This window comes from Denticeps clupeoides, chromosome 12 (genome assembly GCF_900700375.1).
Source record: "Denticeps clupeoides chromosome 12, fDenClu1.1, whole genome shotgun sequence".
Taxonomy (NCBI): Eukaryota; Metazoa; Chordata; class Actinopteri; order Clupeiformes; family Denticipitidae; genus Denticeps; species Denticeps clupeoides.
The window spans coordinates 11717324-11742311 of NC_041718.1; the positions used below are offsets into that span (position 1 = coordinate 11717324).

Genomic DNA, 24988 nt, shown 5'->3' on the forward strand with positions numbered 1-24988 from the left:
ATTCAATATGTCTGCTCTTTTATTTCTCATTTTCTTCACTTTCATTTCTAATGCCTCTTTTCCTCTGTAAAATAACCTATGTTTGCTCCAGTGTTGGCTGTGGGGTGTGTTAGACATACTGGCGTTGCAGGCCTGGAGGCACCAGTGATTAACCGGCATCTGCAGGGTAGGAAAGCGCAAAGATCAAAACTCATGAAAGCTGTCATGGCACATCAAAGCTAAGATTTTATCTGTCTGGCCTAAGCTGCCATGACCTTCTGTGATGGCTGAAATTGAATATGCTGTGTACTGCCTCCCTCAGGCCTGTCACAACACATTAGGTCCACCTTATACCCATCGTTTTGTGTGTGTGTGTGGAACGCCCAAGCAGAGTGCTATTTGCAGCATAGTTCTTAAGTTTCACAGAATACACACATTCACCCTCACACTCTCAAAAACCATTGATTTCCATCAAAGAGCTTACCACCTACCACTATTTCACAACACACATGCACTCGTAGCAGATCAAGCTGGAGGAACTTGTCTTTTTGCTGACTGTCTGGAATTTGCCGTTGGGCAGTTTTCTCAGGAAGTGTTGATGAAAAGTCAGTCTGCTCACATCTCTGGACCTTTTAGGTAGGGTGTTTTCAGGGCTGGGTGGAGAAAAGGTGGAGAGGTTGTGACAGAGCCCACATGTACACTCTTTTGTGGTAAAATATGGAGTGACAGGGATTGCCTATCCTTTCTTATCCCAGCCTCTCGTTCTGGACTTCAAATAAGGGAACATGAAGTTGTGTTGAGTCTGCTTGCTCAGCCCTTTTTTAAAAATAGTGCCCCTTTTCATTTTTTCCTCTCTCTTCTTCTTTCCTCTTCATTCAGCATTGGTATGGTTTATCCTGTGCTCACTAATCACCTGTGGTGGATGAAGTACACAAACTATGTTCTTGAGTAATGTTACCCATGGTAAAATTTTACTCCAGTAAAAGTACAAAAGCATTTGCCTTCAAATGTACTAAAGTAAAAGTACAGTGATTAATTGTGGATTTAATGTCTAATTTTAGTTCCATTTAAATCAGTTCATTTTAGCTCAATTTTTGCAATAATTCTTAGTAGAATGCCATTAATTTCTCTGCCACTGATAACTATTAAAATTATAATAAATGTAAATATATATCAGATGCCCTAATCCAGAACAACAAGTCTTTGGAAGCGGAATCTGTGATAATTGTAGGACTGAATGCTGAAGGACTGAATGTGGTCTACGCATTTGAAAAGGATGTAAATACAGTCACTTAAATACATTTTGACCTGTTAATGTAGCACACGTAAAATACATGCCTCTCTGAAACTCCAGAATCTGTGTGTTTCACTCAGCAAAATGAAAAAAGATGGCATGATACAGACAGATTTTTGAAAACTAACTGAATCTGTCTGCATGTTTGGATTGGTGGAGCTGGGTACAACCACAACTCCATGCTAATTGTATCATACTGCGCATGATTTTCCAGCATGAAAATCAATTTGTATTTGCATGATAATTTTACCCCCTGTACAATCAATAATTCCAAAAATCCCGTAATGTACGGTAATTTTACCCCTTCATTTTATTTCATTAACATGACAGGGTACAGACCTCAGTTGACTGCACAAGACGTACTTGGCTTGTTTATACCAGTCATCTTACATGCCTTTATAGCCAATCAATGTACAATATTCCCTGCGGACCACATTATTGAAGCAACAATAATCTGGCAACACTGAAAACATACCATATTATAAAATTATTTTAAATTATCTGTCTAGTTAACATTGTTGAAAAGCAATCCGAAATTTCCATCAGAATTAAAATCGTACCTCTATTTGTTTCCTTAGATAAAATGTTGAATTCTTGTAAGATGAAATTGAATGGGGCTGAGGCAGGCACAAAAGGCATCTGAAAATGAAAGAGTCCTTAATTTGTACAACTTCAAAAAAGGCTCTCAAATAAGGCCAATCCATTTCTGGCAAACTGGATTATAGCAGGTCAAAAGCTGCGTGCTGTAATTCGATTGGTGCACTTATCAGTCATATCCTACTGAGGCATCGCAGGAGACACGAAACGCACACGTTTTTATGACTCCGCACGCATCTGAGTTTTAATCTAATGGGTCAAAGGTTAGGTTTTTAAAAGTAAAAAAAGATTGCATTTTGGAAAAAGTAGTAGATTTTTGACATGTACCGGAGTAAAAGTAAAAAGTCTCTACAAATGGAAATACTTTAGTCAAGTACAGATACACAAAAAACATTTTAAGTACAGTAACCAGTTACATTAACTGTCCACCACTGCTCAACACTTCACAATCCCTTCATTGCCCAGAGCCTAAACACAGCCCTCAAAGTGTGTGTATGCATGTTTAGCTATCTGAACATTCACTTTCTGCATCCAAACACTCCCTTGTGGAATACATATATTTTATCTGAGTTTAATTGAGTTATCAGCAGGGCCACCATGTTCAGCCTTGTTTCGTTCCCGGGTTATTCCTTCAACTCACAACAGTCTGTTGCCTGAGAGCCACCGCTTCCTGGTCCAATATTCAATAATCCGAACACAGTCTGCTGAAAAATATCGGCACGATGAATATCTTCATTGTGAATCAGCTCCCATGCTACTGTGGTTTTCTTTTAATATATGAAATGATACTAGAAGCTGACACCAAGTGAAGAATCCTTCTGCAATCACAGGGGTTTGTTTGGGCTCCTGTTTACTCTCCAGTGAGCCCAATTGTCTGAAGAAGAGACAATGGATGCAAATGAATAGAGTGGCTTGAGTTATGTAACCATCACTTCATGGTTAGTTCAGTATATCGCCATGTTGTAATCGCACAAATTTGCACATTCAACCAACCTGTGAATTCTGTGTGATCTTGCAACTTTGTCCAATCAATGCAACCTTTCTACAAATTAAGGGTCTTCTCTTAATTTTTTTTAATCTTAGTGGTTGCGGTCCATTCTACAGATCTATTGAAAATGTGATTTCACGTGCACATTTATGCACGTTCACATTCATTTTCATGTTTTGGTCTTAAATCTAACTCTATAGTTTTTTTTATAGAAGATTTGTTTTGTTTTCACCCGCAGTGTGCTATAGTTTGTAACTGCGTCTGCATAAGTGGTCCGAGCATGATTGTTGTGACCTGGAAGGCAACAAACAGTGACCAAACTGTCCTCAGTGCCCAGGAAGGGGGTGTACGGGGACCACAGAGGCGTCTTTATGTGACTGTCTCTCATTGGTTCTCAACACAGTGGCTCCCCTGCAGGGTGGCTGTGACTGGAAAAACACACAGACATGATCAGGGAACAGAAGCAGACAGACAGGGACTGAACTCAAAGCCCAGGGACGGACAAATTTTGAGCAGATGCTCACTGCAGCATAGTTTTTTTTTTTTTCTTCTTATACATTGCAAGCAGACCGGGAAGGAACCTTATGAAAAAGGATTTTGCTCTCTTACTCTGAAATCTTCCTCTTTCATTTGGAGCACATGTTCAAAACAGACCCTCGCCGCTATGAGCAGACACGTGGTCGTGTTGAACCATCCCTGTCAAGCAGACGAATGGTGAGCTCCTCCTCAGGCAGATGTGGTGTTCAGCTGGAGCCTCAGTCCTCTGGCAGAACTGTTGCACACACTGACGAACGTGTCTGCCTGATGTGAGCCTTATTAACCTCCATTCACTGCAGGAGAGTTGGTCCTTATTTATAGCATGCTCATCTGTGAAGGGCTTCATAATTTAATGATGCCAGTTGCCTTGTAAAGAAGACTTCCCTTATAGAAGAGGGTACCTGTTTTAAAAGGGTTTGTGTTTTCTGATAATGACCTTGACTCATATAAATCAAGCTCATTGCTGACTTTTTGGGAGATTTCCAACATCTAGCACCACAAGAAGTCAGCAGTAATGGACGAATGTGTCTGCAGGCAGGAGATTTATGTACACACACACATACGTGTGTGCATATAAATCATTGGAGACGTATGAAGCTTTCTCCTTGAATGAGGTGACTTAGTCAGGTGCACCACAGCCATCAGAACAGCTTCAGCTCTCCTGGTCACTTTACTGAAGGGTTGTAATCCATTACTGCTGACTCAAAATGCAGATTTGTTGAATTTATTTTATTACTATGTTCAGGGTTTCCGTGGATTCTTAAAAAAAATCTAAAATTGGCCTTAATATAATGACTAGTATTCCTTAAATCCAGAGTTTTAAGGAATAAATCAAATTAAATAAGCCTTCAGTAATTTGCAGGTGCTGCTCACTTCTGGGTTTATTAAGCACAGTGAAATCATGGGAATGGCGTAGCCTTTTTTGGTGCCCTGTGCTAGAGTCCAACCAACCCCCAGATTCCAGATCCTAAATTTTGTATCGTACCATCATTTTGAGAAATTGTGCAAACGCCAATTCCATTCTGACGTTGCTCAGAAAATCAGCTTCAACAACACATATTATAAAAGATCATTTATCACAATAAATTGTCGTACATTATAGGATTTTTAAAAATTATTGATCTTACAGAGGGCAAAATGATGGTACAAATATGATAATTTTAGTTAGATAATAATTTGTTTCAGTGATTGGCAAAAGCTTTGCATATTGTAAATTGATTTTATTCAATGTTTTTTTTTTTTTTTTTAAATGAAATATTAATTTGAATTGCAATTATCCCCTTGTCAGGTGATAATTAAAAAGTATCAAGAGAGATTCAAAAATGGATGCTGATGTGGTGAAACGGAGGCTAGCCACTCTCAATGACTGATCGCGTGGCTAATTTAAACCCACCCTCAAGGCAGCATGTTAGTCATCTTGTTATAGACTTCTCACCGTAGTTTTAAAAACTACTGTTTAATAACTTAGAAGCTAAAGTAAGATATTTTTTAGTTTTCTCTTTTTTATTTAATTGTGTTTTTTAAATTGTCAAAATGTATCTAATTAAATTTAAACAAACATTAGTGTTGTAGTGTCCTTTAGTGAATGGCTACTAATCAATGCCTAGTTTACTTTGGAGTACTGTAATTGCCATCTACTGACCGATAGGTGGGCAGACAAGTAAGTAGTTAAAAGCAGGGATACTTTACATGCCTTTACTGAACATGCCTTATACTGGATTTGTTCAACTCATGTCTGAATGTTGTTAAGATGGGGAAAAAATGTCTGATGCCCATGATGCCGCCTCCACCCATGTCGCCCTAGGCAACAGCCCATGTCACCCATATGAAAAACCACCACAAATGACTCACAAATAACAAACCAAAAATATTTCAGTCACGCCGAGTGGCTTGCCATGGTAAATGTAATATGAAACTGTTAACATTGATGAAAGCTTTTGGACATATAGTTGATGCAAGGTTTTAAATTTGATGAGTGGTCTTAAAAAAGTTCTTAAAGTCTTCCTTAAACCTGCAGAACCTTTAGATTATGTTAATTATTTGCAGTTAATTCAGTCCTACAAAATGTTGCCACATTTGTCATCATAAGCAACTTTGCTCAAGTATTATTAACAGTGATACTGTTAGGCTAAATAAGGCTGTGTTCTGGGACAACCTCTTTTATTAGTATCTTTAATAAACGAACCAAACCAGAGGGTGTACTTTCTTTTTTTTCTCTATGTGCACTGTCATCCAAGTGCTGATGACTCATTGTGATACTCCTCTCTCCATGGTGCTACTGTATTCATTTTGATTGCTTCAGTTGCCATCGAAAGTACAATTGTTAAGACATGCTTCTGATCCATGTATCCACCAGATACATGCATTCTGGCAATGAACCCTGTTCCTTGTGCAAGTTAGGTTTGTTGTTTATGCCTCATTGCTGTGTTCACAGACAGCTTTCCTCCGGTTTGCTTTCAGATACCCAATTAAATGTGGACCACATCCTTCTGCATGTTGCATCTTTGAATATATTACTGAAGCGTAATCAATAAGTGCCAGAGTACGATAACAAGCAGTCTTGTTTGTGCTATTGGTCTTACTTCTACTACTGTTATACAATTTAAGAGGACTCTAAAATGGGAATGATTGTATGGAAGTTGTCCTCTGACTTGCCTGCTTTGGGAAAAGTGATTATTTTCAATTTATGTGATTATTGGATGAAACATCTGACCTTTGTTTTTACAGATTTGTCTGACTAAAACCAGAAATTTTAAAATACATGTCAAACTGAAACTGAACTAACTTGAAGTCAAATTTGGACTAACACACCCCAGATCATGTGATTTGGTTGTTAAACTACTGCTACAAATTATGCATTCAACTTGACCAGAACTGCAGCATTGGTTCTGCCTTGTAGGCTCAATCACACATCCACTGCTGGGAATTTGCTCTATGGCCAATTGTTCATGACACTATTTCTATTGGTGGTGGTGGAGTTAATTTTTTTCCCACCTTCTTTAAAATAACTCTATGAGCACGACACACCCCTTCTCCCTCCAGTTACTCCACTGTTATCTAATCAACGAGGGAAGGGTCGAGGTAAACGTGACCAATGTACAGATCACGGCAATCACATCCAAATGGGGCCCAACGCTCCCTCGTCTCTTTTCCCTTACTTTCTCAGTGGAAAGAGGCAAAGCTGGATGTCCAAAACTCCCTCTCCCACTTGCATGGTTGCTAAGCAGTGTGGAAGTGTTTATTCTGCTCTGTTCCAGGAATCTTTGTGTTTCTGCAAGCAGAGGGTGACCTTTCTTTTCTCTCTGTTATCCACTGGGCGAGTTCCTGGGCAGTTTTCCCTGTCCAGGTCTTTAGAACAGTATCCTTTGAGTTTTCTTGAACTCTCCTTGTATTGCTGCATGAAGACCTGCAACATTGTCACGTAGATCGTTTTAAGATGTGACCACAGGCCTTTAAGGATGGACTTATGCTCAGACTCTGATTACATCCATTTGTGTCACTTTGGTGAACAACATTTCTCTTCATTGAGTCTTTGAACCACACCAATTTTAGCCCTAAGGCTCTGTGGGGACTGTGTCTCTTGTGTGTCATTAAGTGGCATGGCACAATGCTGCACAGTGCTCACTTCCCTGGGGGTACACATAGTGATACGAGGTGAGCATGGGAGCATTTCAGTGAATCAATGTGTGAATTCTGGTGCCTTTTCTGGGCCTTGGGCTCATAAAATAACGTTCAAAGATAAAGCTGAGTGTCCATTAGATCTGTCCAGATTTTTTGTTAGTCACGTTTTCTGTGAAACATTGCAAGTTACATTTCTGTCTTTGAGGGACAAGATAAGTCAGAACAGTCAAGAGAAGAACTGGTCATCTGTGGCCTTGTATCTTGGTTAGATGTGAAATGCATGCTTGCTACGGTCTGCAGTCTGCAGTGACTTTTCAGCATCTGCTCTTGCTTGTCTGAAGCTTTGCGGAGTCAGCTCCGCAAGAGAGTCTATGCCAGAGAGTCTATGACTAAATGAAAAGCAAATGAGGTTCAACTGAGCATAGACTACATGCTTAGGTTTCAAAATAATCACTTATGGGTTTTTTTTTTTTTTTTTATCTGATTTTCACAGTACAAACACAGATTAGCATTAAACAGCTGGAATAGGTTTCAAATCCAAGACTTGCTTGTTTAATAACATGAAGTTATTCCTTTATATTCTAGGGAATGCAAAACAAAAGAAATGATTTATCTATGTGGTACACTCCTTTTCCCAGAAGTCACCCTGGATAAGGGCTTCTGTGAAATGGTATATATTTAAAATATATTTTAAATGTTTTAATGGCTATTGTTCCTTGGATCACTCATATATGTAATGCAGGGAAATGTTATGCGGAGTTTTGGGTGCAAAAAACTTAGAGGTGCAATGGTGGCCTAGAAGGTAAGGAGGCAGACTTATAATCAGAAGGTTAGAATCCCGAACCGCAAGGGGGCCACTGATCCCTGTGCACCTTTCATGGCTGCCCACTGCTCACCAAAGATGATTGGTTAAATGCAGAGGACTCATTTTGTTGTTTGCACTATGTGCTGTGCTGCAGTGTTCAGTCCGATGCATAACTTTTCATTCATTTATTGGGTTTAAAGATATTTTTGCCAAATCTGATTTCCTTGCAGAGCTGACATCTTTCATAAAAGCACTGGATGAATAAATCGCTTAAGGCGTTTTTTGTACTTTGAGGAGTTTTGGGGGAAAACTATTTAATATTATTGTGCTGCCATTTTCTGTACAAGCAGTTTGAAATATTGAAACACTCTTCTTATCCCCAGCTGAAAACAATAGTCCCACCGCTGTGTGAAGTAAAAGCTTATGTTTCTGACAAAACACTAATCCATCAGCTTGTAGTGCTTTCCATTTTTCATATCATACCAAGTGTGCGAGATCAGTATCTTTTAAACACGACGATGCTTTATGTCTCAGTTTGTAAGCACTACCTGGGTGGTGTATAGTACAAAGAACATGGAAGAACATGACAGTAACAAAGGAACACTGAGATGTGAACTGTAAATACCCACTTCCTGTAGACTTGAAATGAGTGCCATTGGGCCTTGTTCCTGTCCTACTGCACGGTTACCTGGATTACACCGTGGACACTCTGGAGGGCGTATTTATTACCAGTAAGTGCAAGACAGGAAGAACAGAAGTGTTAATGTGTGTGGATGGGGCCACAGTTAATTAATCAGCCATTAAAGGAATAGTTCAGCCATTCAGCAAGTATTCCAGATTTAAGTGGTGGTTTTAAATCATTTTGAAGTCCTTCATTGTTTTGGTTGCTGCTCGAGAATTTTGATGAGGAGCTCAAAACGCCGCTGCATGTTTATTCCTTTTTGAAAAAGAGTTTTTGTTTTTTTTTGTTTTTTTTTTGGACCCATAGCAATATGCAAATGCTGAAGACAGAGCTTCAAAAGCATATGCAAAATTTGATAAACTGCAGCCATTGTCGTACCAATGAAAATAAATGTTCAGGTGCATGTTACACTACTCCTTAAAACTTCCAGTATGCTGTGCCTGTAGCATGAATTTTAACCAGAACCCAGTGCTTTGGCCCTTTCAATTCCACCCACCCCACCCCCTGTCCCTGAACAAACATGTTTTATTCACAAACATTGTTGTAAATGTTGGGGGGGGGGTCTCCCAGGTGTCTACCTCATGAATACAAATGCTACCTCATGCCAGCATCTCCCCTGTCCTTTTGGAAAGCTCAGTCTCTTCCTGTCTGTCTTTCGCATCTGGCCATGGGAGGCAGTGACTACAACGACTCTCATTTTCAAATATCATTTTTCTTTGTAATGTATATCTGCCTTTTCCTGCAGTTTAATCACCATGCACCCCCAGGCTTTACGTGTGTGTGTGTGTGTGTGTGTCAGTGCAATTGGTCTATAATAGTTACTTAAAGTATACGTTTGGCAGTATACCCATCTCATTTTGGTCCAGTTTATGCTACTTTTCCTCATTGGTGCATGGCTTAAGATGTTCCTTGGTGGACCGTGCTGTTCAGAATCAGAATAAGCTTTATTGCCAGGTATGTTTACATGTACAAGGAATTTGTTCTCTACACAATGACATTGACAAGACCAGACACAGGTAATAATTTAAAATTATATATGGATACACAGATATACAAAAACAACAAATAGCAAAAAACACTATATTAAAAATAAAATGGCTCCCATTATAGTCATTCTTATGTGCTCATCGAATATCACATCATCTATTACATTACAGAGAATGTAGGAGTAGGTATGATGCTCTATGATTTTGTACAAAATCAAAGATACTGCTTCACTGGGCGTCCACCGGCACTCAGGCCCTCATCTGATGTGTTAGCAGAGATGTTTTGGCCCAGGTGCTGTCCCTGGGCCTTCCCTTTGGTCTGTAGTAAACCAAGAACTGGCACTGCATGGGGCCCGTTAAAGTCTGAGCATGAAGGGCTGTAGGTTTCAGTACCGCTGCAGGCTGATAACCATCAAGGGCCTTTAACATCCCGCACATCCTGTTTGTGGAAGAACACCGACGTTTTCATTAAACACGGCCATAAACTGTACAGAAAGAGTGTGTGTTGGGGGTGTGTGTGTTGTAGTGCCATTGATTGTGAGAATACCCTTGAAAACCCTCTGCATTTCACACATTGGTAAAGTGAGGTGAGCACACACACTAGAGGAATGCGGCCCACTGGATAGTTCCGTGTGAATGGGTGGCAGATGTGAGGTGGCGTCTGGCTGTTGACGTTGGTGCGGCGACGGGAGCATATTTTTAACATCTGCTTTTTTTCCCCCCTTTCTCCTGCAGGTGCTGGTGAGTCGGGGAAGAGCACCATTGTGAAGCAGATGAAGTGAGTTGTGTCCTCCTATTTTCAGTTTTGTTAAATGTGGACACCATCACACATGGAGCACTCTTTCCTTTTATTATTATTTCAGAAGTGTAATTTTGTTTTATGTTCCAATGTTCTGAAGCCTCTCTAATTAATAGAAGAACGGTTAGTTATTTAAAAAATGAATACCTTTACAGCAGGTGGCTTTTTCAATTTGTTTGTGACACACACAGATGCCACATATACAGCTTCTGTGAGGTCTATTTTCATGTGTGCAGCAAAAACAGACATTCATGTGGCCCTATTGAAGTGATATCTCCATTATTTTTCATTTTGAATCCCTGCACTCATGTCCAAATTACTTTGACTATGGTATTAACTACAGTTTATAAAACTGATTTATAATTGTTTAACTAAGTATAAAAACCCTACTCACACCTCCACTCTTGACTTGAGGAACCAAAACAGTAACTAGGCTCTTTTGGTTTTACTTTTGCGTAATCACGACCATAAAAAAAGACCTCAGTTTTACTGAGGTTTTACACACAAATGTCTGTCCATATATAAGTATGATTTTCACAGTTTTATGAGTTTCTCACAAGTCTGATTAAACTGTTCTGCGTCAGTTTCTCCTGATCACTGTGTCAGGTGGGAGCCCCACCAACAGCATCACTCGGCTCGGCAAACCCTGGCTGGGTTCCTAATAATTGGGAATAGAGTGCACTTACACAGTCAATGAGGTTTCTGCGCTCGTCCACATGATCAATGCTGATATGGATGCGGTGGGGACGTGCCGGCTTGGTGAGAAGAATTGCGAGTTTTTATTTGCGGCCGTAATAGAAAAGAGAAAATTAGTTTTTCCCTCTTCTGCTTCCGGAGTAGAGATCTTTTTTTCTAATAACCTGTTAAGGTGGTCAACATTTGCTTGTGGTTTCTGTGCTCCACGGCTGCACATTGTCAGCATACTTAAGTGAAGGATTGTTTTTTAACACGATCAAAGATTGTACCTTTGGACCTTTTAGTGCAAAGCATACACACCACAAGTCCTGCAGTATATGGCAGCGAGATGATCACAGAAGATACATTAAATCCTGCAAATTCTGATGTGGTGCCTGCATGGATCCAACCTTTTCCAGCAAATCCCAAAGACTACAAGTGGTTCCTGAACATTTTCCATGCCATCTTTGCCCTTTGGCCGGGTACATGAGTGTACATTTGACCGTTACTGTGTGTACATTGTTACAGTCTTTAGGTAGGTGCAGGTCTTCACTGCTAATGGCAGTGGCAATTCCTCATGTGCTCTTCTAATAATTGAGAAGATTTTTTTTTTTTTTTTTTTTGGTCTAGGATTGGTTTCTTCACACTCAGCTGCTCTTACCCCAGGCCTGCTTTTTATTTGGGGGGCTGTTATAGTGATTTGGTTAACAGTTGCACATTAAAGAAACCAATGGTGGCACACAAAGTCCTGAGGCATCATTTTTTGCTGTTTCATAATACAAAGCCAGCCTGTCAAGTAACCAGCTCTATGCTGCAATACCTGTTGCTGCATACAAAACTGCTTTTTTAGAGACACGTCTGTAATGGAAGACAATATACGTGAGCGAGGAGCCACTGTGTGCACCAGGAAGGGTTCCAGACTGCATTGCTGTCCCACACATCCGTATGTTGTTCTGGACTTATTGTCTCACTCTTAATTAGAGGATGTGTTCATCCTGAAAAGCCTCTCTAGCCTGTCCTGCTAAATCCCCACTTGCATTCCTGTCAAGTTCAGTGGAGGGGAAGAGTTCAGGTTACACAACCGAATCACCACCCATCTGCCACAAAGATAGTCCACTCCAGAGCAATTTTTTTTGTGTGTCTGATTTTGTGATGGGCTTCTTTGTTTTTTGTTTCTTTCTCCCACTAAACTACTGAGGTGCCTTGTCACATTCCCATCTAGGGGTAGAGAACATGAACAACAAAGGCAGGGGAATAGGTGGCTGGAACACAAAGTGCAATAATAGTGCATTTATTTACAGTGCATGCAAGTGAAGCAATAAACCAACCAAACCAAAGTCCAGTGCCAAACAACCACCAACAGGATGAACACAACAAACAGAACATATAAAGTTACGGAAAAGCCATTGAAATCTGATTGATACATGAATGTATAACGAAGTATGGTAACTAGTTCCTGTAAGACTGCACAAGTATTTACAACTTCATTGTTTAAAACTAGCACAGGTCAATTGTATCTTTATGTACTGTGTGCGTTGCTTCCATATTCCAGCAGGTCTGCAGTCGCATGTCTCCTTTTAAAAGTCATGTAAATTACATCTGATGATCTAGGGTCGAACCTGATTGAACCCATTTTACTCGGGTGTGAACTTGGAGCAAGAAACACTGTCACTGTAAATTTGACTCTTTATGTTTTTTTTTTTTTGTTTTCCTTCAGGATTATACATGAGGACGGCTACTCAGAGGACGAGTGCAAGCAGTACAGAGCCGTGGTATTCAGCAACACCATCCAGTCCATCATGGCCATCGTCAAAGCCATGAGCAGCCTAAAGATCGATTACGAGGACTCCACCAGAGCGGTACGTTAACACCGTGAAAGCCGCGACAGACGCGCCCACGTGCACCACTTGCTCATTGGTGCGGCTCAGCTGTGGTCTCAGCGGCCGCCTGACAGCTCGCGCAGTACGGCCTTCATCGCCCGCCTGGATTTGGCACTCGGCCGTGTTTGCTGTCAGGTTGAATGAGTGTGTCGCTCGCTCTTCTCGCGCCACGAGTGGCTCGGCTCTGAGGGCGGGTGGAAGGCTGAGAGGGAGGGGGAGAAAAGGATGGGAATCTTCCATTCTGTGCATGAAATCTGTAGCCCTGAGAGTTGCAGAGCGGGATAGCTGTGCCAACGGGAGAAACCGTTTGATTAATTCTGCAGCCCGACCTCGCGCACAGGAAGCTTTTAATTCACTCTTCTTCAGAACGTGTTTTATGGCCAATCAGAAGATGTAGGAATGACTGAAACGCCAACAGTTTGAGGAGAATCAGTCATTTCCACCACAGCTTGAAAAACGATTTGCTCTTGTTTAGCAAAAAATTAGCAAGATTTTAAATATAGAATACAGTAAAACATGACAAGTGGGTTCTATAATGGACAAAGACTAGTGCTCTGGCTCTGACTGCACCAGGGGCAGAGCGCTGGAGACTGGCTGCGTCCATCGTTGGGTACCTCCGAGACCTCGACTGTCAAGGCGCAGTAGCTTAGAATAACAGAGTAAAAACTTCAAAGGGACATCTACAGAGGACAGACAGGTGAAGACAAGAATACAGGAGAGCGAGAGTAGAGGAGGTCACTGAGGTTCTGTTGGGAGGATATTGGTTTAACCCTGCCACTACCACAAGGCTTTTGTGGAGCTTTTGTATTTTTCCAGAGCGTCTGAAAATGGCCAGCTAGTACATTTTGTTACAGTCTGATAAAGTAGACTGTTTATCCTCCAACCCACTTCCTCATTGATTAATGACCAGTTTTTGAAAATACACCATTGTGATTGTTTAGTTGTTAGACTGATAGTAGCACTGATGTGCGAACAGGCTGACATTTAGGCAGCTGCAGTCATATGATCAAAACGTGACCGTGATCATAATTACAGCGTGCTCATAGACTCAATTTAAAGCCACGCTGTGTAAGTGTGGGGCAGAAAAATCCATATAACAAAATATATCAATTTGCAGTCATATTGAGGCATAAAGCATGAAAAGCAGATGTCTATCAGAGACCCGCCTCCTATCAGAGCTCCGCCTCCATTGAAATTTTTTTTTTGCAGCCACGTAGTCCCTGTAAACAAACACATGCTGCAGAGCATTTATTTTGTGGCTGGATGTTCTGAGAGATGTGAGGCGAGTGAACGGGTCAGTACCCGACTGCTGTAATAAAGACATTTTTATGAACACGTTGTGGCGGCGCACCTCCAGTAAATGTGTAATTAGTGTAGGCTAATGGGGCTGAATGTAATGTTGAGCCGCTGTGGCATGAGAGCAGTCTCCCTCGGACTCCAGCCAATCAGCCGCCTGCTTAGCAGATAACAGGTGTTATTGGGGCAGCCACTCTCTTTTTGTACTGTTACTTAATCAAACAGTCATGACTAGAGCATGACCAGAGTGTCCCGTCCAATTACCCCATTTTAAACCTGGGTAAAAGTGGACCTTGTGGGGTTTTAGTCCATTAAACGTGTCTGGTGCTGAAATGGGAGGGATGCCGCTGAGCTCATGTTTTCAGCAGTGGAGGAGTGTGGGCCACCCCACCCCCCCTCAGTGTGACCATATGTTATAGGGTGTGGGCAGAAGAGGCAAGGCATGTGGGGTGATGTGCAGTGGCTGCCAGCTACTTCCTGTTTCTGAAACACACCCACACAGTCTGTCAGTTTGTCTTATTATGATAGCATAAATTACCCTTTTAATTACTTTTATTATAAACTGTTGTTTCACTGTTTTTAGTACGGTGCTGTCTCATACACTAAAACAGGACCTTTATCATTTTATGACTCTTTAACGCAACTGAGCTATACTACAGTTGATGGACTTGCTTATTACATCATTCTTGATTGTCCTCGTGTGTGACTGGTTTGAGCGCTGAATATGTATTACTGTCATGTGTAGCTACTGGAACCATTGGCCAGGATATTTTGGCTTGGTGTACTGTGGGCCAGGTTGATTGCAGGGGAGCGCTTATTGTGTTCTGGGCTTTCTGGAAATGAATGCTTGTGCACAATGAAATTAAATGTAATGTGAATGCTTGTGCACAAGAAAAGTCTGCTGCTGGGAGCTTCAACCAACTACCCCGCAGCACTTTCTTGTCGTCTTTCACTAATTTCCAGTGGCACAGATGGTGTATAGTGTGGACTTTTTAGTGAGGGATGGGCTTTTTTTTTTAACACCATAGCTGCCAATGTTTAATATAAATGAATAAAGGGACTTCTCCCATTCCCGCTTACCTTTTTTTTATTATTTGTACTCTTACTCCTTGGCATGGTGCTTTCCTGCCTGGTGGAAATGCGGTCTGTGTGCTGCGCTCTCCACCCTGTCTGTTGTAATTACCCCTCACACTGCTGCACGGTGCTGCTGCATTTGTGATGCGCTAACACCGCACTCCCACACCCTGCCCTGGCTGCGTCATGCAGTCGCTGTGTTTGTGGTCGCGCTGGTGCTATTATTACAGGCTTTGGGATGACGCTGATGCCTCTGACAGTCAGCATCTTACATTTACATAACAGTATGTTCAGTACCAGGTCTGCTCCTCTGCCGGTTCCCCAGCTTCTATCACAAATATAGACGCTGTTAATTACAGAAGAGATGGTGCACACTCATTTACTCATTTAAATGCATTCCCACAGTGACCTACTTTTTGGCTATTGTCTGATATAGAGAGGATTGTCTGTTGGGTTGTACCTAAGCTGAACCCAGTCTCAGAGGTTGGGTAGGTGGACCTGGTTTGTCCATTTCTGCTCCTTGTTTACCCAACTTCATTCGGTCTTCCTTCCTCTGCGGGAGATTGAGGAGAAGTGGGAGAGAGAGAAGTGTGTCTAGTTCTCTCTCAGCTATCTGTAGGATGGAAGAAATTGCAGCTCCCACTCGGCAGATTGAGCTCGAGACACGACCGGCCCTGGAGAAGTAATTAACTCAGAGTCATTTTTTGAGGCTGTGATGCCCAGGGTCACCTCCCTCACAGGAGAGCAACAAACGAAGCCAAACAATAGCTCCGACAAGTACAATAACCCCGCATGTCACACTCGTGGGCAGTGATGATGCCAAAGCCTGTCTCTGGTACTGCCTGTCTCCCCCCCCCACTGCTGTAGATACATCCTCACGCATATTTCCATATCAGTTAGGGCTTTATGGTGTCCTTAAATCTATCTCTAAAGTCCATCTCTATCTCTTTTTTTTTTTTTTCCTCTCCAACTCATTCTGTCCAAACCACATCAGCAGACTGATTTGATAATGGTTATGTGCCCACTCAACATTTCCCTTTAAAGGTGCCATGTGTAGGATTTGTTTTTGTTGTAGGATACAGTCTCAAATTGCCCTATATTGGAATAACAGCATAGCACTGTCTGTATCTGCTTCTCCTGAGCCTGGTGATTCTGGTCTTGATGTCTGAAGGCCAGTGGAATTTGGCCTCCTTAAGACATAGAGGCATTAGTTTTACTTTCTATTCTATCTTTACTTTGGTGAGGTGATCAGTTATTTGCACCTCCTTGTGTACTTAAAGCCACTCAACAGCTGCTCCCCTGATGCAGAGGGAAGGGTTTGTGCCAGACTTCCTAAACTACAGTCCATAATAATCTCTTGTTTTCTTTCTTGTATTTCTTTGATACATCAACTGTCTTCATGCAAGGCACGAACAGGCCTTTGTAGCACAACAAGACAATCGAGTAAAGTGCTATTGACATGACCCCATTGAGCTCTTTGGTATAAGAATAATAAAGGGTCTTGGGGTTATGGGTCAGATTTTGTGGCACCTTGAATTTTGACATGCAGGGTAAAACAATTGACGCAACATATTGATTTGCAGTGTTTAGCATGCAGAAACTGTGCAGAAGACATTGCTTCTCACTGAGTCACATTCTCTCCATGCATGATGTGTGGAGACTGTGACTGTGAAAACCAAAAAACACCATCCAGAACAATTAGAATGGACTACATTAAACACAGTTGAATGAGTGATGACATTACGTTGAAATCATCAAATAAAGGTGATGTTCAGGATGAAGAAACTGATGTAGTGTGTGATGCTGAAAGTGAAGTGATTTCACTGTGTGCTGTGCATCACAGGTGATAATTGTCCTCTGCAATTAACCCATCACCCATGGTGAGCAGTGGGCAGCCATGACAGGCGCCCGGGGATCAGTGTGTGGGGACGGTGCTTTACTCAGTGGCATCTCAGTGGCACCTCGGCAGATCGGGATTCGAACCAGCGACCTTCTGATTACAGGGCCGCTTCCTTAACCGCTAGTCCACCACTGCCCTGTGCTCCAGAAATGTCCCTTGATTTTAAGAGCATAGTTAGCTTTGGCCCTCTTTATAGCAGCAGGTGGGAGAAGGAAAGGAAATTTGGATCAGTCAAGCATTATAATGTCAGTGTGGTACATCTGTGATTTGATATCATGTTTGTTCCTCTCTGCAGGAGGACGCACGTCAGCTCTTCGCCCTGTCCGCAGGAGCTGAAGAGCAGGGGAGCCTTCCCGATGAACTGTCCAAGGCCATCCAGCGCCTGTGGTCGGATGGAGGGGTACAGGGCTGCTTCACCCGTGCCCGCGAGTACCAGCTCAACGACTCTGCTGCCTAGTGAGTGTCATCTGTTCGAATTTCTTATTTATTACTCTTCTTGTTTCTTTGTATTATTTTCAGTCAAGCCTCCATGAAATTTAGGTGATTTGAGGGCTTAACGTGGTTGCTTTACTTATTGTATTATGTGGGCCCTCTTTATTATAATAGGCAGAAGGTACAAAGACCCTAATCTTCACTAAATTAAATGTATCTGTATTCTAAGTAATGTATTTTTGCAATTAACTTACTAGTAAATGTAATTTGAATGTACATAGCTATCATTTTAGTTTTTTTACCTTTTCAGCAAAGGTTCAGTAACCTACAGCTGCTTTCTTTTTTAAAAAATGTTAATTTTTTCTGCTCAGTCTAAGTCTCCCTCATAAACTGTATTTTCTTTTAAAGCTTTTGAGGCACTCAGATGTTCCTTTTTTGGTGAATTGCGGAAATTGCAGTATTGGCACTTAATACAGTAGCTTTGAAATAAATTGTCTCTGAATTTGTGAATGTACTGCAACATAGTATAATAAATCAGTGTAGAAGGTTGTGTAATTATCTATGCCACATCATCTAGTCATGTAATTAGGTGTCTGTGTAAATACTTTTATTATAAGAAAGTGCCTCCTTATTTGATTATATTACTAGTTTTAGTTTGTAGAGTTCCAGCTTTGTTGCTTTTGGCTCTTTTCACTCTCACTCATCATTTGGTCAAAACCAACTCTCTTTCTTTCATGCCGCTATGATAAGGGGATTTTGGAGATCAGGCCAGTGAATCCTATACGTTATCGCTTCATTGAGAAATCAATTGCTTTTAAAATAGGAGCCAGCCTAGGTCAGGATTTCCCGGAATTTTTCCCATGCCCAATTTACTCAGAATCAATTTACGCTGTGGGGGTGGGAGTCATCACCGATAGAGATGGCTGTTTTATCAGAGAAACAATGAAGGCTAACAAAGGGCGACAGAGTTCTTTATTGGTCCAGAAATGTCTTTCCATCAGTGTAATTAAGCCACCGTGTTAAGTCAACACAGCCGTTAATAATATATTTCTTATTTCCACAACAAATTTAGCTTTATTGGAATGGGGTCGTTTTAGAGGAACTGAGCTGTCGCCTGCGCCTGATGGGTGGGTGTAGCACTGAAGTGTGACTGTTTAAAAGTGCACTCCCCCTGCAAGAGAGCGCTGAACAGGGAAAGAGAGTGAGAGAGCACCAGGGTCAGGACTCCAGGCGGAGGAGTGTGTGGTTTCATGTGCTCTGCTCGCACACGCGACCCCGCCCTGACACTGCAGCTCCCGGCCCTGTGGCATCCATCTGGGGGGAAAAACAGAGCCGTTCTATGTGGAGGAGGAAGAGTGAGCAAGTGATGACATCTGTGTGTTGCCAGACTGTTCCCAAATTTAGTACAGGGTGTGGTAACCAAAAAAAGGATGTGGAAACCGCCCTATGTAACAGGCTCCATCTCTTAAGCCTCAATATCAGTGGCTCTCAAACTTTTCGCAGTGAGAACCAGCTCTGGAAAAAATGTAACGTTCCAAGTCACACTATAATTACTCACATTGAAAAAGATCAGTATTCATCTCATTTACACTAAAATGAGTTTTCATTTTTGTTCACTTTGTACTGTCAAATAAAAAATATATATTAAGGATTTTAACAGTTTGAGAGCCACATGTTTTTACATGGCTTTACCTGTGGTATCCACCTCAGCTTGTGGAGGTGCTCATTAGACCAAAGAACATTTTGGCTGCCCGGCTGCCCTCAGCATCTGGGTTTTACTCTCTGCCTGGGGAAAACTCAGCCCCACACTAATGAACAGTGCAGAAGCCTGAGGCCAGCAGGATGCAGTGGTGGAAGGAAGGTGCATGTCAGGCAGGGCTAGGGCATATACTACATTCTCTTCCCCCCACAAATAGATGACACAGAGGATCATATTATAAGATTGATCCACATGGCAGGTGGTATGGAACTTGCATTTCAGTGCACAGGATTGCTTTGAAATGAAACATTTCAGACTGTTAAGGCTGTTGATGGAGCAAAGCTGCACCAATCAGTGCAGAGCTTTCACCTTTTTACTATCAAACGGCAACCATCCCACCAGGCACAAATTTTCTTCTCTAAAAAAATCTCTGCTTGAAAGGAACCAAGGCCAAAGAGATGAAAGACCCAGAGTACTCTTATATTATAGGTCTGAACAAAATGAAGAATTCAGAAAATATACTCAATATGAAACAGTGCCAGACTTCATTAATGTTGAACTAGATGAGGCTTTCCATCTAATGAAACTGAGGGAGTTTAAAATAGAAGGACATTAAAATCCTTCACCAATAACATATGCAACAAAAATGGACTGTATGCAGAATTTGTATACAAAAGGACACCCAGCATGGAACATTTCTTCTAATTTAAACCAGTGCTAATTTTATCACCTTGGCCTGACTTTGTCTGCTTTTCTGTGGCCAGGATAAATCCTTGAGATGGGAAACACTGTTTACTTTTCAGTCCTGAACCTGGAACAAGCCGTAATTCTCTCTCAACATGAGTCGCTTTTGTGTGCCAATGGGAAGCAGGAACTCCCGAACACCGTTCCGTTTGATCAGGCTTGCTTCACAAAAGGTCAAAGCCCTGTACAAATGAATCACAGCAACTTCGGAGGGGGGCTAATAAGTGAAAGAATGCTCTAAAGGCAACATTTATACCAACTTTTTATGCCAGCAACAAAACCAAAAAAATCTTCATTTTTGTTCTAAGCCAAACAACAAAACAATCATGAACCTTTGTGTGCATTGACGCACCTTCACTGATTTATTTTTTCCAATTTGTTTTATTCCCAAAGTCAAATAGCTTTTTATCCAAAAACAATTTTCAGTTTGCACACATTCATTTGTTTTGGTCAGAATCAAGCAATACCAAATAGATCATGCCAAATCAAGTTGCAGAAGACAGACGATTCTTGTTTAGAGGTAACTTTGCTGATAACCAATACAGTAGCTATAAAACAATCCTTTAAATCAGAGAAATGTTTTAAGGTTTCTACAGTGGACATATTACACACTTTGTGATCTTTGAATTTGTGGCTTGCTGTCTACATTGGTGTCATGCAAAGTACAAGCATCATATTGTTTTTTTTTTTGTGCATCTATTTAATGGTTAATATTGGAAACTCTTAAAAAAATAGAAACAAAGAAGGATTGCTGGATACATATCAACTTTTAATTTTGTATTCTTAATGTTACAAAGTTTGATCAACACTTGATTAAGCTCTCTATATTAGTGTAAAACATCTGTCAGGCAAGCAAAGTGACTTGTTGTACTAGAGCTTTTACATTGCAACTTGTATTCTCAGAAATCTGATATTCCCAACAGCATGAAAAAGAATGCAAACTAAATTAATTGGTTGGCTGAGATATTTGGCATCTTAATTTCATCTACTCAGTGTCTTAAACATATTGGGGTTGTTTCCCATTCATCGATTAAGCCTAGTCATGGACTAAAAGAGAACATTCAAACGTGCTTTAGACCAAAAGTCTAGGGCAGTGGTTGGCCTAGTGGTTAAGGAAACATACCCATAATCGTGAGGTTGCCGGATTCGAACTGGACAATCCAGAAGAATTGTTTAGAATGATTTTGCCTCTGCAAGGCTGCAGGGGGGCAGCTGTTTACATGGACCTAATTTAACATGAGCTGTGAAGGTTGAAAGTGACAGCTGCCCAGGGCTTGGCCAAGAAATAATTTCATTCTAATTGTATGACCACTTAGATGAAATTGATGGGGTTTTTTTTTGTTTTTAAAGAAGGCAATGGGTGGTCTGTGCTAAGAGATCCACAAATGACTCCCTCTTTCCATGAATTAAGGTTTTTCCGACAGGAACAGAAGAGGTATCTGTAATGATGTGCAATTGGAGCTTCCCCCCGGCCTCCTTATGACAATGCAATTGTTTTTCCTCTAAACACTGGGAATTGAATGGCATCTGGCTGATTTAATTCCATTGCTGTGGCGAGGACATCTGAAGATTTCTTTTGAGAAGTCTTGGGAAAAACAAGCCAATTGAAGTTAGTGTATATGTGAACACATAGACATACATAAAAACATAAATAAGGATCTTACATATATTTAGTAGAAAAAAGTTGGGTTCTGAGTTATTGAACCAATGGTTTTTGCAGATTGGGTACTAGGAAACCAAACAATGTCAGATATATTAAAGCACTTATGTAAGCACTCTGGATAAGAGTGTCTGGCAAATGATGTAAAAGTCTCTCTCTCTCTCTCTCTATACATACATACATACATACATACATATATAGGGAGAGGAGAGAGAGTGTATATATATATATATATATATATAATTATAATTATATATTTTATAGACATTATGTGCATTTGAATGGCAACATAGTCATAGCCTATAAACAATAATGTAACGCAAGATATTAGTTTAACAACTGTCTTTATCTTTCCCCAGCTATCTTAATGACCTAGAGAGGATAGCTAAAGCCGACTACATCCCCACACAGCAGGATGTTCTGCGCACCCGAGTGAAGACCACCGGCATTGTGGAGACTCACTTTACCTTCAAGGACCTCCATTTCAAGTGAGACCACACACCCTGTTCCTTACAATGTGTGTGTGTGTGTGTGTGTGTGTGTGTACGTGTGCATTGGCAAGCTAGATATAAAAGTCGGAATGGTAAAAGAAGGTATTTCATGACAAGAGAAGTGAACTAAAATGGAGGCTCTTGTTCTCTGATCATGCTTCCCCAGGGGTTGTGAGGTACAAAATGGAGAGAGAGAAACCAGAAAGAATCTGATTTTCTTAAGATTCGTGTACACCTGTATTGCAGTGTGCGCTTAGAATCAACCTTTTGGAAATGCCACCAAGACAATGACACAAGTACAAATTTTTGTTCATAATTTTCCGTTTTTTCCTGTAACTAATGTGCCCTGCAGTATGAAGTAGGATCGGTTTGTCAGCTCAGGTAGTTGAATTAGCGATGTAATTAAAAGTAATAACGACAGAGAAGGCCAGGTGTCCGTGCGTGAGCTTTGGAGTTTTGAGATCAAATGGGACTGAGCTCACCAATCAGTCTCTCACTGTGCTTTCATTAGTCAAGGTCTGTGTGTGTGTGTGTGTGTGTGTGTGTGTGTGTGTGTGTGTGTGTGTGTGTGTGTGTGTGTGTGTGTGTGTGTGTGTGTGTGTGTGTGTGTGTGTGTGTGTGTTAGAGACTAAATTAAATTAACATAATGATTTGCTTTTGGTTACTGACATAATTTAAGTGTAAGGATGGACAGTAGTGTCTGCTTCATAGTACATATTTTACATTGCTGTGATCACTAGCGTGGTTTCCCAAATGTTTAGAGACAAGTGTGTGTTGAAATAGAGATGGAAAGAGAGAAGTCACTGGTAAACTGTATGGACATCTGTGTGTCGTGTTTTTCCTGTCTGTGACTCAGACTGAAGCGGTTAGGATTGCTAGCAGACGTCTCATTATTTTAATCTGTTGCTCTTGGCTTAACTGTGACTGAACCAGACAGACAGGCAGTCAGATCACCAAAGTCCCTTCATTTTCCCACAGTCCCACCCTCAGGTGTGAAATTCACTTGCCTGTTTCCTTCCTTTCACCCATTGTGCTAGCCTTCCTCAGTAACTTGGTCAGGAAGCGTGTCAAGGGTGGCTCTGGGTCCACGTGCTGGGGGTATCCATGGTAACGCTCTCGCATTGGGGAAAGAGAAATTGCTCAGTCTTTATAACACGTTCAATGCCCACTACTGAGACCATGGCTCCTGGAATACCAGTCCTCCCCAATCCTCCTGACAGACCAAATGGTTGTTATAGCCATATAGCCAGAATGCATTCACAGTAATTGCTGCTTTGTGTGTTGCCTGTGAGTGCTCTTGCCAAAAGAAAGTCCTAAATCCACTATCTCTGCTGGTGGATTATTATTTAAGGGGCTTTTATCAGTGCTCAGCTCGTCATATTGTACCAGTTGCCATACTTGCTATCTCAGTCTACTCTCCAACTTCATCCACTTTATGTAAGCCATGAAATATTACCCGTCCAATTTCTTTAGGGGCTTAATACATTGTATAATCTCTGAAACGGTTTGTGGTTCCTCACAAAGAAACCACTACTTTGTCTGCATAGGTTACCAAACTGCAGTCCTATACTGTTTAATTCCGACCCTATAGATGGACCTTTATACCACCATTAGATTGTTCAGTGTCGCAGTCAGGTTCTGCTAACATTCCTAACAGTGTAAATTATAGGTGAGCATTCTAACAGCGTTGCCTGGTTTTCCTTGCAGGATGTTTGATGTAGGTGGTCAGCGCTCGGAGCGGAAGAAGTGGATCCACTGTTTTGAGGGCGTGACTGCCATCATCTTCTGTGTTGCCATGAGTGCCTATGATCTTGTGTTGGCTGAAGATGAGGAAATGGTGAAGCTTTCATGCTTTCATCAATCATAATGTTTCATGAAATGGGTTTTGAATATAGGGACCCTCAGAGTTCAGCCATGGTCTTATATTATATTATATTGATATATTACTGATTATAAAATATATACCATATTGAATTTTTTTATGCACCATGGCTATTGAATGCATTTTAAAAATTGCAAGAAAACATGTTATGCATAACATATTTTAATAATATCTTTAGCTGGAATATATTGGAACATATATTTTTCTCTTGCTAGAGGGTTCCACATATTGCAGGTTCTGCTTAGAAGTTCTATTAACCCACACTGTCTTGCTTCACCTTAATTCTTCCAGAACCGCATGCACGAGAGCATGAAGCTGTTTGACAGCATCTGCAATAACAAGTGGTTCACAGAGACGTCCATCATCTTGTTCCTCAACAAGAAGGATCTCTTTGAGGAGAAGATCTCCCACAGCCCCCTGACCATCTGCTTCCCAGAATACTCTGGTAAATATACTCTTCCTTTTCTTCCTGCTTTGTTTATTATTTTGCAGCCTTAGTGGCAGTGCCAATACTCCAGATATAGTTTATGCGTAATCAATACCATCTTGTAAGTCAATTAGTCATGATCTCCTTGGTTGATGAGAGTGCAGGATTGTACTGCAGAAATGCGGAGTGGTCATTTAATTAGAGGGTGGTTACTGACAGTCAGTGGAATGGAGATAAACGGTTTTGCACTGTCAGAGAGAGACCTCTCCATTCTCCCTGCCATCATTTTTCCCTTTGTACATTCAGGCGAGAACAAGTATGATGAGGCATCAGAGTACATCCGGACAAAGTTTGAGGATCTCAACAAGAAGAAGGAGACTAAAGAGATCTACTCCCACTTCACCTGTGCCACCGACACCAAGAACGTGCAGTTTGTCTTCGATGCGGTCACCGACGTCATCATCAAAAACAACCTGAAGGACTGTGGTCTCTTCTAAAGCCAAGGCTGTGGGAAAGGCCAAGGTGAGTGCATGCCACCTC

The 24988-nt window shown here is 41.2% G+C and overlaps 1 protein-coding gene across 1 annotated transcript in view; it reads left to right on the plus strand.

Moving 5' to 3' along the window:
• The window catches only part of LOC114800371 (guanine nucleotide-binding protein G(i) subunit alpha-2-like), a 52464-nt gene that overhangs the window by 25699 nt on the left and 1777 nt on the right, over positions 1 to 24988 (plus strand). Inside the window, exons 2-8 of the mRNA XM_028997651.1 lie at positions 10225 to 10267; positions 12681 to 12822; positions 17409 to 17569; positions 22008 to 22136; positions 23847 to 23976; positions 24313 to 24466; positions 24755 to 24970. Of these exons, the coding sequence (XP_028853484.1) occupies positions 10225 to 10267; positions 12681 to 12822; positions 17409 to 17569; positions 22008 to 22136; positions 23847 to 23976; positions 24313 to 24466; positions 24755 to 24945 (950 nt within the window). The 3' untranslated portion in view covers positions 24946 to 24970. The remainder of the gene's footprint in view (positions 1 to 10224; positions 10268 to 12680; positions 12823 to 17408; positions 17570 to 22007; positions 22137 to 23846; positions 23977 to 24312; positions 24467 to 24754; positions 24971 to 24988) is intronic.